At 45.1% G+C, this 13689-nt stretch overlaps 1 protein-coding gene across 4 annotated transcripts in view; it reads left to right on the forward strand.

Moving 5' to 3' along the window:
• The first annotated feature begins 239 nt into the window (after positions 1-239).
• Positions 240-13689, forward strand: part of ASB2 (ankyrin repeat and SOCS box containing 2) — a 35456-nt gene continuing 22006 nt past the window's right edge. The window contains exons 1-4 of one of the 4 annotated variants that reach the window (XM_072038353.1): positions 240-525; positions 5675-6004; positions 11555-11828; positions 13323-13427. In XM_072038353.1, the coding sequence (XP_071894454.1) occupies positions 11584-11828; positions 13323-13427 (350 nt within the window). In that variant the 5' untranslated portion in view covers positions 240-525; positions 5675-6004; positions 11555-11583. Of the gene's footprint in view, positions 526-5634; positions 6005-9412; positions 9543-11554; positions 11829-13322; positions 13428-13689 lie in introns of those variants that run through there. The other 3 variants (XM_027458250.3, XM_072038352.1, XM_072038354.1) reach the window with 3 other exon arrangements.

Below are 13689 nucleotides of genomic sequence, written 5' to 3' on the forward strand. Positions count from 1 at the left end.
TGCTCAGAGCAGTCAGTGCAGAATAGCCAAGCTTTCTCAGTGGCAGTATAGAGGGGAGTTAATTTGATCAGAGCTTCAAATATTGTATTTATTACATTTGAATTTGACCACACTGCAAAAAACAGCACTGGCTAAATAGAGATGATGGTGCAATGTCCTTTAGCACAGTCTATTTTGGTTCTTTCGCTGCTCTCCTCTGCACAGCAAGCAATGATGTCCCAGGCCTGACCATCTCATTAGGGGGAACAGGCCAGTGCTGCATGGCAGAAGTCAGTAGGGGTGACAGGCTGTTCTCCTGCTTTGAGCTTCCCAGTCTGATGGCAGTGAACCCACTTCCAGCTGGGATGGCTGGAAGCCACCTTCAGCACTCATACCAAACCAGGCTGGAGCTCATCTCTGCAGAACCCAAACCACCCGCTTCTCCCTGCGGCACTGCACAGCAGGGTCTCACTCTGGTAGCCTTGGTTTAACTCTGGACACATAGAAAGTCATAACTGAACTCCTTGAACTTCATCATGCTGAAAGGTATGTATGTGTTTGCAAGCTGCTCTATTTAGGTGGGGCCATCTTTTGGTTTCCAAGGGCTTTTTATCTGTGGAAATAGTGAAGCAAGGACAGACCTGTACCTAGAAGGCCTGCTGTTCCCAGGTCATTAAGGGAAGGGGAGGAGAGCACTATAGCAGATCTGCATACAGCAGTTACAACAGTTGGAAACCAATCAGTCTTAAAGGAATTAGAGGATATCAGAGAAATGAATCCAAAACTGTAAAGTAGCAGAGGGAGACCATTCAGAGAGTAGATTACAGAATAAAATGGAGTAAACTCCCATGGCTCCCATGGTATATTTACACAGATTGTACAAAGCTTGTGTATTTACACAGGAAGTACAAAGCTTGTTGGACTTTTTCACCATTGCTGTTCTGGAGTCACTGTTTCTGTTAGGATCTTCGCTGTTTGCAGCAGCTCATGTCTCACGTTGCCATTCTTGCCCTCCTGCTTCCCTGCAAGAGCTTCAGAGCAAAGGGTTTGCAGCAACATCTCTGATTTCTGTGGATTTTGTAAAGGTCAAGAAAAAGAAAAGCCTTTCATTAGAACTCTTAATAGCATACATTATAGCATAAAATAAATGATATTTACACAGTGAAGAGTAGCTAAAAGATAATGTTTATGCTTTTCCCCTTCCTCCAAGGAGTATTTTTTATATATATAGTTTTTGGGTTGCATTCACTTTGTATTAGGATTTCATGTTCTCCTCTGACTGATTGCTCTTTCAGTCTGAGTCAGTGGATATGACCTTAGGATGACATTTGCAGAGAGGCAATGACTGCAATAGCTGTGTGTTCTTTCAAAGCTCACTGGCATGGCAGGTTCGGGCTGAGTCACCAGATACCTGAAATAAGGCTTAGGACCCTAATACAGGGTGTTCCCCATTGTGATCATATCATGTTTCCAGAAGAGTGAGGGCTCCGTTTTGATTGCTTCTGAAAGGTTGAAGCTTTCTGTGAAGAGCTACTGTGCAAACGTGGAGGTTGCACACTGAGCAGAAGTCCACCCCAACTTAGGGGAGAGGATTAGGAGCCGTTGACATGAGCTAAATCCCTCCTGATTATTATGTTCCCAGTAGAGCAAACTCCAAGCACCTACATCTTTGCAACAATGAAGTACTGAGGCAGCAGACTCAGCAAGGAATACTGTATATTGTATTCCCTATCCCTGGGCATGTGTGACACTGCACCTTTTCCCATGCAAGTGCCTCTGGCTCCTTGCCTCTCTCAGGGTACTGTGGCCAAAGCAATCTTTAGTTCTTGCAAAGGAAATTGAAACTGTCTTCCCCTGTGGGAGTTTCTGTCTCCTTGTTTGAACGTGGGTTGTATAGCGGGAGGTACAGGAAGATTGTTTTTGGTTCTGGCGTTTGCATTTAATCTTTGGGAGTGTCTGATGGAAGCACAGCATGGCACTACCAAATGCAAAGCAAAGCTCTGCTTACTGGAATACGATTGCGAAAGGGGCAGAGACATGTGCTCTAGGTCTATACTCGCATTGAGAGATACCACCCAAAATATCTTGCTGTCTTTCTATGGTGAAAAAGTTCAGACAAGACACAAGTGACAAGGAAAGAGTTCAAGGTACCTGGCACACACAGTCTGTGACAAAGTATTGCGGGGTTGCTCTGCTTTAAGCATAAGAAATTGTCATTAGGAAACCTAATCAAACAGGTGCCATGCAACTTCATAATGCAAGAGGTCCCCTCAGCTGGATCTTTTTGCATCTCATATCCGTGTGCATTCAGCAGTTACTACTGTTACATGCTGAAAACTGTACCTATGAATGGCAGGCAGAAATGAGGTGGTTAGGTTACCTCCTGGAGCCACATTTTCCGTCTCGGAACTGTCACTGTTACAGCTAGTCAGTATTTTTTTGCCTTCAGAACAGGCACTGCTGAGCCAAGCATCTGGGTGCAGCAGAGGTTGTCGCTGCTGGGAGTTACAGGCTAAGGATGAGAATACATTCAGTGTTGTGACCGTTCTCACCTGTATTTCATCGTGTGATGGCAAATGCGTTGCCAGCTTTGCACACAGAACAAGTCTTTAACTAGGTGAAAGGCCTCTAAGGATGCACAAATGAACTTTCTTTTTCCACAAGCCTTAGCCACCTGATTAATTTGTGCTTTAATAGAAAATAGCGCTTAGTGGAACTGAAGGGCTACTCAATTCAAGTAACTGTATTAGCGGCTGCAAACAAATCCAAAAATAAAACATGTTAAATGTGCTTTCCTGACCTGGCTTCTGATGGCTATTTTGAGGAAACATAAAAAATAAAGAGAACCTTGTTGTTCACTTAGCCATTTACTATTTTTATATGGTTGTCCTTTGTCTTCTCTCAGATTCAACTCTTTTTTATTGCTCCCTGTTTGTGAGACCCTAGCTGACTCCCCCATCAGCATGAGTTGGCTATTTCCATCATTTTCTATTTAAAAAGAAAGCAAACAGATCTAATGTGCAGTGTCTGAGTTTGAAGTCTGTCCCAGAAAATGGCATGAATTTATGTATTTATTTTTGCAGGTGACATTTCGTAATCTCTTGGAATTTCTCAGGGTTAAGTTGAAAATGCAAATTCATTACTGGGTGAGTCCCAGGGGAAATATTAACAAATCTGATGCAATGCTAATAAATCATAATGATTGTTATTATTATGCTTTGGATGTGTTGTAATAAAGACACGACATTGTTTTGGAAAAACAAAAAAAACCCTCAGCCTACAAATGTATGATTTCATGACTGTGTAGTAATATTTCTGTAATTAGTTTTTCAAACTTCTATGAGGTCTTCCTCTGAGGATAAGAAAGTATTTCACAGATACTGATTAAATAAAGTCCTATTTGTCAATCTCTATCCATATAAGTAATCTTGTTGGCTTCCTGTCTATGAAGAAATCTGAACTCCTCTCTGAAGTTAATGCATTTGGTTATTCACTGACGCAGATGAGACACAGAGGAGTTAAATGTTTTACTCAAGAGAAAAGTGAGAGTCAGTGGTATGTAAAAATAGATCTTCAGAAGCACTTTTATTAGAAAAGGGTGCAGCAGCCTTCATAGGTGCTCCAAATACATCAAATCCCTGATGTTCACAGTGATGCATTCCTTCAGCAATGGGCACTTAATGCTGCCTGGTCTGGCCAGAGTCATGCACCGAGGGAGACATTCATGCAAAAAGCTCCTCCATAGTGGAGCTTCTCTCCCACTCTCCAGCTACAGCTGGCAGTCCTGCTCCATGACCTACCAGCCTGTGGCATTTGGTTTGCTGAAATTTGGACTGGGGGAAGAGGCTACAGTACTGTGCTGTGCTTGGCAGGCACTAGAGGACTCTGCACCAAAAGCAGCCACCCAGCCGTGGCCCTTGCCACTTCATGCTGTGTGTCTTGCATGTCTCTGTACAGACACAAACATCTGGTGCAGTGCACAACTTGAATGGTCTGATCTGTATAATGCTAAAGAAAAGCAAGGCATGGGCAAGGACTTATGGTGACATGTTCCTAATTTCTTGTATGCCCCAGGACTCAGAGTATGCTTCATACAGTTTCTGTGTGGGAGGGATGCACTGGGCATTGCAAGGAAAACCAGGAGTGTGGGAGGGAGGGAAGTGCAGTGTGCTTGGTGTGAATGACATGGGTTACCTCCTGCAATGTTCATAGCTGCTGGGACCTTGAGCTCCAGTGTCTTTTTTTTCTGATTAAATAACCCTTACTGGAAGACTTACACACCCTTGTCTTTTCCAAGTCTGAATCTGCAATGAAGTATCAGCATTGTTCCTTGAGTTCAGTGGGTCATCATGCAGGCCATAAGAGTGCCAAGGGTGTGGATCTGATGAGAGGCTGCCAAAAGGAAAGCAGAAGGGTTAGATCTGGGAGATATTCACTCTTGTTTTTAAGGCAAGGCTGATTGCAATCTTAAAATAATATCAGGAAAAAAAGTGTTGGGTGTTGTTTAAAAGTCACAGAGGGTTGGCTGACATGCTGTCAGGGGTGTAGGAGTTTCACACCCACTCAGTGACAACATCCATGGCTCCTTTGTCTGCCTCAGTAATTGTTGAATGTCCTTAATTTTGGACAAAGCAATTGCCCTAGAACTGGTGATGAGGGGTAGATCATTTTTCGGGCAGCAGAGAAGAGGGATGTGTCATGGAATGGCTATCTTCTTGTGCTGGAGCACATCGGATTGAAGAACAGACATGGAGAAGGAATGATGCTGGTCCTGAAAGACCCTAAATGCAAAGCAGGTAAGTTAGAAGGGATCATGTAGGAGTGGATGATGCTAAATTGGTTCTCTTCCAGATTGCTCTTGACAAGCCTTGGATGGGGTTGTTTATGCAGTGACAGGGTGAGTACAACTAGCCTGAGGCTCAACAAGGTGTTCTGAAAGGAAACGAGACCTGTTGCAATCCAGGCTTTATTCTTTTTAAATGCAATGTTTTGTCACAGGAATTAATGAAATAGGAGCTGAAGGAAAAAGCATAGGCATCATTTTGATTCTGTATTATACTGTATTATACTTCATTCATCATATTAGCTAGACAAATACACAGTAACCATCCCAAACGGAGGATTATGCCCATGTTCCAGTTAATCCAGCCGCGTCAGCTCTCCCGTATGTGCCTGACTATTTCTTATGATCAGAGCTCTCTCTTCCTTTGCCAGTTTGCCCTATAACACATGTGGGGACAATGGCTGCCATTTCACTATTATGGCCGAAGGCAGTGTTGTCTTTGAGGGTCTTGTCTTCTACATTTAACTGTTTTGAGAGCTGTTCTTCTCCAGTAGTAAGCTCTTATAAATATTACTTGGAACAGGTTCACAGCTGCTTTTGTCATCTTTGGAATTCTGAAGTTTCAAACCTTGTAGCCTTAAAAATGCACAAACCACTCTAAAACATCACTAAATACCCACAGTAATGTTTGCCTGTTTCATTTAATGTGCAGCAGCTAAAGGAAAAGTAAATTGAGCTCCTTTCACCCAAGTAAATAAAACTCTCCAGGACAACATATTTTACTTCAGAATTATATGGTAATTTCTTTTCTTTTTTTTTTTCTTTAGGTTCCAGAAACATGTCCATATATGGTCTACTTGTCAGGGACAATAAATAATGATGTAATAGAAAGGTCAACTTTGTGTCATTTAGTTACAGGATGCTTGATGAAGTGAAGTTCCTCAGATTAATGCAACAAAGAAGAACTTTAGAATGGGAAAAAGTTTCAGCAGTACATCTTCAAGCAGGAAATCTGAGATTCAGAACAACTTATATTTTGGCTTGTATTCGCTGATCATGGGGTGATCCAGAAATAAACTCCAGGCTTCAAAGCGAGAGTGTTTCAAAGCTGTCCTGCAGTTGATCGAAACATCCAGGCAAAGCAGGGAGATGAATACCAACAAGGATTTTCTGAACTAAGACTTAATCAAGGAGATAACTAATTTCAACAATATTATTACCCTTTTATTTCAGAACAAAAAGGTAATGCGAATATGCATGTTTTGAACTTATTTAGCATTTTCAATCTCTCTTTTCTATTTGCTATATCGGTGTAAATGCTTATTCCTACAGCAGTTTGTAACCTAACACCCTAACACAGTCTTGGGAGGTTTTGTGGTTTCCTTTTGTGTTTTTATTTATTTATTTATTTATTTATTTTTACAAATAAGCCATACAACACTCACTAGTGTTAAGCAGAGCTGTAGTTCTGTCATTTCCTTATTTTTCTTTTACTTGCAGGTGATGTTTTTATCTTTATCCCTTAGAATAGCTTGCTCAGAAATAATTGTTGTTATTATGACATGAAAAGGTAAAACATAGTGTGCAAGGCACAGTGCAGAAAAAAGATGTCATCAGCAAACAATTTCTTTCATTTATAAATTTCCAGTTGGTATGACACAAAGCTAATATTGCACTTATTGCTGTGTGAATTAATGCTTTCTGAGAAGAAATAAAAGCATGCAGGTGTATGTATTTCCAGTAAAGATTTTGCACAGAATCACAACTTGATGGCATCATAACCCAAGCCAGACTGATAGGTGACCTGTTTTGACAGCTGGGGCTGGACAAGTAGATTTGTTTGTTTGGAGGATTCCTTTGGGAAGCCTGGCTTTGCTCTTCCAGCACTGGGCTATAACTTGACCAGTCTGCATAAGCTGTCATTACAAAATGTGTTTGCCTCTCGCTGCAGCTGGACTGCATGATGTGCTGTGCTTTTCATGCCCCAGCTCTGACAGGTCTGATAGGCACTGGAAATCTTTCTCTTTTTAAAATATCATTTGCCTCCCAGCAGTAGTTAACAATATATTTCAAAAGCTGCAGAGATGTCTGGAAACTGACCCAAAATATAGAAAAAAGAAAATGACCACTCTAAGTGCTGTAAATTGGTCTAGTTTCCATTGCCAGCAGAGGATCTGGCCTGAAAGGTGCAGCAGAAAGAGCTGAAGTGGAGCCTTGGTTTTCTGGGAAGATTTCCAGCCGTGTTTACCTTCCCCCTGTGTGCTCATGCTGCTTTCAGAAGTAAAGGCAAACACACAGAGTGGTATCTGCAGAACCTGGGGCTCACTCACGCCTTGTGAAAGGCAAAAGGAGCAAACCACTCCTCTTCTCTCCCGTTTGCAGCCTTTCAAAGACTTGTTTTTGTTTTTTAGATATGTGGTTTATCTCACCCTGTGCCATAAATACTGAGGTCCTGTATTGAGTTACAAGCTGACCGGGTAAACGAAGTGCAAAGGCAGGCAAAGTCCCTGGCTGTGCTCCCTTAATGACCTTGTCACTCACCTGCCACCCTCCTCTGACAGCAAGAAGTAATTCTACTAATTCTGCTGCCTGGGGTGCATTGAAGGACAGGCAGCCTTGCTAAGCTTTTCTTGAAGGGAGTGCTATCAATGGGGACCAGTTGTTTCAGATGCTAATGGTGTCGAACAGTGCGCTCCTGCATGTTGAGAGCCAGCTGTAATCCTCGTTGTTTATTTATGCTGCACCAGGAATCGGAGGCCCATTCTGCCAAACACTGGATGTTGACAGAGCCCGCAGTCCAAATATAACAGCATCCTAATTGTGTTTGTCTGTGGCTTTTACCACAATGTGAGTGGTTGCCAGTAGTCAGCCGGGAGCAGTACCTCTGCTTTCAGAGCCAGGTAGAGCTGCTCGTTGCAAGGTGCGGGCAGCGCCTGGGCCTGCCGCCACCATGTCCCTGCTGGCCCTACCTGCTGGGCCCCGTGTGCAGCTGCAGTACCTCTGTGTGGCACAGACCTGATTGCTACATCAAATAAGCTCACTGAAACCAGGGGAGCAAAGTTACGAATCAGGTGGAGATGTTGTTTATGTCAGGAGAGCAGGATCAGGCCCGAGGTGGAAATAATGAGGAATTTAGATCCAGAAGATCTTGTCGGACTGAGGTATTAAGTGGTAGCAGAGGCAGCAATATCCTAAGATGTGTCTCTAACAGGAGAGTTCACTAATGAGGCAATTCAGACCTGAAGGCAGAGTGTTCTTCCGTGACTAATACAGGCACTATAACCACAGCTTTAAAAATCAGGTTCTGTTGTTTTAAAGTACAAGCAATGTGTTGTGCTACCTGTCTGTGAGGATGGGCTCTCGGGCTGCCAGAGTAGTACAGGCCAACGTGCAAACCTCCCACAAAAAAACTGGAGATAAAGTGGACAATTAAGCCAGCATTTAATTTCTAGATCTGATTCTAATATTTTAAACCTACAATAAGCAGTATTGAAGCAAGTAAATAGATTCATGCTGACTGTAGAAAGATCACTTTGGCTAAACCTTACTTAATCAAATTGGTTCAGCCATTCCACCCAAGAAAAAAAAAATATATATATATATATATTTTTACATCTTTGTTACTGCAGGTGGAAAATAGGTAGCTTATAGCACATTAGCCTAGTGGGCATTTATAAGGTCGTGGTTGGAAGTTCACTGCCGTCCAGCCAAACAGGGCAGCAGCAGGTGAGTGACTGAGCCCAGCCCAGGGGGAAACGAGGTTAATCTGCATCCTGCTGCTGTGCACCAGCCTCCAGCGGAGGGCATGCACTTGGGCAGCTACCACAGCTTGCATGGTTTACAGCAGCCCCCTACAAATTAAATCTAGATCACTGTGACTCCACAGCTGCCCACCAAAGCATCTCAGCAGAGAATGGCTTCAAACCCAACTTGAATCATCTCTGGGAGGGTTCAGGGCAGCCAAGGATGTCTTTGGCTGTCCGTGTGGGCCTGAAAGCTCCTGCAGCCCCTAGATGTGACCCTCACAGCCACACTGCGGTTGTGCCAGTCAGATGAGCAGCACTTAAAGATTTCTCTATTTCGGGCCCCACAACATTTCTGCCTGCAGGATGAGTCAGTGGTGGGAGCTGCTGCCAGCACTGTTGTTTCTGCACTCCATGGGTCTCCTGTCAAAATATTTAGATTAGTGAGGATCACCAACACGTGGGGGAGATTCTCCCTTTCCTCTCAAGTGGGTGGGACCCATTTAACCCATACAAGAGTAAGAGGATCAAACAGGAATGATCCCCAAGTTAAGAAATGTTCCTTTTCCCTCACTGTGCCTCAACAAGGCAGGAAACAAAAAGAGGGAGAGGAAGATGTCCAGAAATGGCCTTTGTATCTAGATCTGATAGGGGTTTAAAGGAGCACCTAAATTCGGCCAAGTGTGCTGGAGCATGGAGTTGCATTGTTGCTGCTCTGCCTCTGTGCAGTCAGGATGTAGGAGGTGGTGCTGGAGAGGACACATAAGAGGCATCTGTGCCCCATGCTCCACTAGTGCAGGTTCTTCTCAAAGAACACTTCAGCTCTATTCTTGCCTCCTCCAAAGAGTCACTGTGCATCACCTTCATTAGGAGCTTAGGATAAGATCCTGCCCTCTCCACTAACAACTGAGTTTAAGTCTCTGAGTCACCACCTGGGCCAGGCCCCTACATCTGGGCACAAAAGTGCTGGATGTTGCAGACAGGCTCTCTGATTCCAACCCGTGGGTTTCACACAGCCACAGCACTCCACTCACTACGTAAGTACTTAGGCTGCGGGACTGTAAGTGTGCTGCCCAGCATGCCAGCAATTGAGCAAGCCAAACAGCAGCAGAATTTGCAGGGAAAACAAGGCTGTGTCATGGGTTTGAGCTAGCCGTGGGCTGGAGTGCAGCCAGAGACAGGTACTGGAGTAGCTGGGGTATGAGGTGACAGCAGTTCTTGTATAGGAACTGTCAGTAGTTTGATGCCTGGTTTCAGTTCCTTGGGACTGCAAGGGGTCAGAACAGAGCTGAAGTGCACCAGCTCACACTAGAGCAGCCTTCAGAAATCTGGGGAGGGGGAGGGGGGAATAAAAAAAATAAAAATGGTTTGCGTTATATACAGGAAAAAAAGGTTTTATTTTGGCAGTTTTCATGACTGCGAAACACATCCTTCATCATTAAGAGTCATAACGTTGATCTGAAATCTGCTGGGCTTCCCTTTCCCACTTCCTCTGGGGCATGCTTGGAGCTTGAGGGGCCGTGGATGTAGCAAACATGACTGTTTCTGAAGTGAAATGCTTAAATCCAAGGTTTTAAGTTTCTTGTAGCTTGATTCAGACTCTTGCATTTCTTTAAACACTGTGTGTATACATATACATACATATATATACATATATATTATGGTTAAAGAAATGACCATGAGTGTCTTGATGCACGTAGCTATGTCCATTCCCACATGTGGAGTTAGTTTCCCCCAGGTCAGGACTGTCTCTCAGCTGTGCACACAGCAGCAAGGGCTGTGGGAGCAGAGCAATCCCCTGGCATAAGCCCCAGGAAGCCAGTCTGCCCTGGGTGACTAAGTGGGAAAGAAAGGTGGAAGCATCACTCCATCAGTGGGGCTCTGGCATGGCAGGGGCGGGGATCCCCATGCTCTGGTATGGTTGCTGGGGCAGGGACTGACACCCCTAGGGGATGAAAGGGGTCCTGACCCCCGGCGGGGGGAGAGGCAGCTTTGTTGAAACCCCACTGGTGCACTTAGCCAACCCCTTGCCTATGTGCACCTGGGGGATGCTTCTCCACCATTATATTCTGCTGTCTCCCTGTCCTCCTCTTAAAAGAGCCAAGCTTTTATCCCTTGATTTTGGGACTTTGATGGCCAGAATCCTCTCTGGCATCTGGAGTAGATCATGCTAGAGTATTGTACTGTTCATGGCATTATTTCATCCCTATTACTATTGGAAACGCAGCAGTATTTTTGATTGTCTTTGCCTTTTTTGAGTCCATATTATGATGAGGGTTTGTAGTCATTCTGTGATTTCTGAGCATGCCCTTGTGTTTCCCCCACCTCTCCTTTCCAGATCTCAACCACCAATTTTTAGAAGTGAGTCTTCCCATAAGTCTTGAAACTGATGACCTTGAACTTTGTTCTGTGGGCAGCAAAAAATCAGAAGTGAAACTGAGCAGTGTCGTGTCAGAAACTGAGTGAGACAAAGAAAGTCACTTCAAAGAATATCTTTGCGTGTTGCTCAAGAGATCCCCAGATAGGGTGGAAGAAATTACTCCACAAATTTGCTTTACCCTGGCAGAGAACCTGTGCTTGCAGAAAACAAGCAGAAAGACAAACCTTGTCCCTAAATTTTCTGCAATTAGAATGAGAAATAACATAAAACAAAACAAACAACAGCAAAACACACACAGAATGATGCCCACTGGTGTTGACCTAAATAAACTGACTTCCAGGCTGTATCTCTTTAATCTGACGAGGATTTCCTTTACTGATTCTTCTCTTGAACTGTGGCAACCATAAAGAGTAGATAAGAACCTGCCTTCCTTGCAGCAGTTCCCTTCCCTGTTTAATCAACAGATAAATCAGCTACTTTATGTGATAGAAAGGAGTTCATTCAGTAAGTTCATGTGCAGATTTTGGATGATAATATTCTCTCCCTGGTGAAGGATTTCTGACATGTTTGCCAGTCAGTCCAGTCGAGGGGCAGAGCTGAACAAAAGCACAAGATGGTTGAATTTCTTTGCTAATTCCAGATTTTGATTACTGTAATCTCCCTTTACAGGAAAGCAAAACAAACACAAAGGAATAAAAATGGCTACAACGGCAGCAAATACCCAAAGACAAACAATAGGCTGTGAGGAATACAGCCTGTACGGTAGCTTGAGCGAAGACGAGCTTATAAAAATGGCCATCCAGCAGAGCTTGGAAGAGGACCCGGTGGGCCAGGCAGCTGCCCAGAGCCACCAGAAGTCGGTGGTGGGGGGCCCTGGCGAGGCGGCCACCCCCAGCCGTGGCAGCAGCCACAACCCTCCCTACCAGCTCTACCCTTGGCAAAGGTGAGTGAGTGCCTGCCCAGGCTGGGCCATCTCGCGCTGCCCGCCAGCAGGAAAACAGCTTCCCCCATCAAAACATGTGCTTTCTAATTAGTGTTGCTGAGCAGCTTCACGCGCTTGGTCTGCAAGCCTGTCATTAGTTTGAAAGCTGGAGCCTGCTATAAATCCAGTGAGGTCAACAATTTACATCCTCACGGTGAAACGAGAATCTGCCCGGAGCTGTCTGGTTTAAGTAATAAATAAAATGAGAAAGGGGCACTGCTGTGTGCTTTCCTGAAGGGAAGAAGCCCTACTGAAGCCAGCAGTCCCCCTATCCTACAGGGGCACACGTTGCATCAGGCTTCAGCTTCACCAGAGGGAGCACAACATTTGTTATGGGAAAACGTAGGAGAGAGGCCAAAAACAGACATATAAAACAGCGTGAGCTGGATACCTTTTAGATACTGTAGAGGATGAATTTCTTTCTGGTCCCAGGCATGCAGCCTTGGAGGCACCCCCTGGGCTCAGGCAGTGACAGTGGGGACCTGCTGGCAGGGGAAAACCAGACTTTGTTCTTCTTTCAGTCTTTATAAGGCAGATTTCTCACGGATAAGGGGATAAAGATGTTAGATAGTCACCCCAAGATCAAGGCAGATACAAAAATAGCCTTTTAAACTTTTTTTTTTTTTTGGGGGGGGGGGGGGGGGGGGAGGGGAGTGCAGTAACTGAAGTTTCTGTTCCTTCTGCCTTCTCATACCTCTACTGTCCTTGCTTGGTTCCCAAGGCTGGGAGGCTTGGGACAATCTGAGGAGCCGTAAGCATGCCTAACAGCTGCAGAACAAGGATGCTTTACAGAGTGCACTCCTGCTCCAGCTGAAGTTTGTGGCTTCTTGGTGTCATTACAGTGCACTTGCACTGTCAGCTCTGCCGTGGGGACCCAATGCTGAGCGGAACAAGGGCTTCTCTGGCCATTTGGTTCTGTCCTCCTTGGGGGTCCTTGCTATTTTACTGAAAGACTGCATCCACTGCTCTGTGCATTAACTTGTCCTGCCTTTGCTGCAGGCCAGCAGCATTTGACCTTTCAGCACAGCAAAAGCCTTTGCAGCTTTGTAACTCCAGGCTTGGAGAACCGCTGAGCTCTTCCACCACCCCGAGGAGTCAGGTGTCTTCCACCCCCTGCTCAGACCTGCCTGTGTGACACTTGGGGAGGTGACAAATGTCACCTCGCCTCGTGCCTGCTTCCTGTGTGGTGGCGGCAGGGTTAAACTCACTCTTGTCTTATATGGTCATTTGAATCCCCTGACGCTTCCTCAGAGGGCCAAAAATAATCTCGAGCTGAGAGAGCAGCTGAATCCAGCGTAGAACAAGCTGTGGCCATCTGCTTTTATTCAAAGCCCTGACCGGCAGGCTTCCTTGCTCCGTCTCTGCGGATGTGTGTCTCTGTTTCTGCCTCAACATGACCTGTTTCTCCTATTCGGAGTATTTCTCTTTATTTCATTCATGTCATCGCCACTCCAGATTGGCAGCCCAGCCAAGAGGCCGTGCTCAGCCTCCCAGCACAGGAGCAGCCTGGGGGGTCAGGCGAAGGTACGACGGCAGCCTGTGCAGCACAGCCCAGCCCGTGTAAGTGCCTCACCTCCTGCTCCCGCTCCAGACCCTCCTTGCTCTCTTCTCCCCCTTCATCCCTCTCCATCCCTCCAGTGCACACTTCCTGGGGACTTTGGGTCACTGGGTAGCTCTGGGAAAAAGCAGGGAAAAGAAATATTCTATCACGTTATATAAACAGGGCAGGAAAGTCCTTCAAAGGGATGTTGTATTAATGCTGCATCTTACCTGCCTGAGGGGCAAGGCAGCATGTCTGACTTTTGACCGTCCTGGCCACATT

This window comes from Anas platyrhynchos, chromosome 5 (genome assembly GCF_047663525.1).
Source record: "Anas platyrhynchos isolate ZD024472 breed Pekin duck chromosome 5, IASCAAS_PekinDuck_T2T, whole genome shotgun sequence".
Taxonomy (NCBI): domain Eukaryota; kingdom Metazoa; phylum Chordata; class Aves; order Anseriformes; family Anatidae; genus Anas; species Anas platyrhynchos.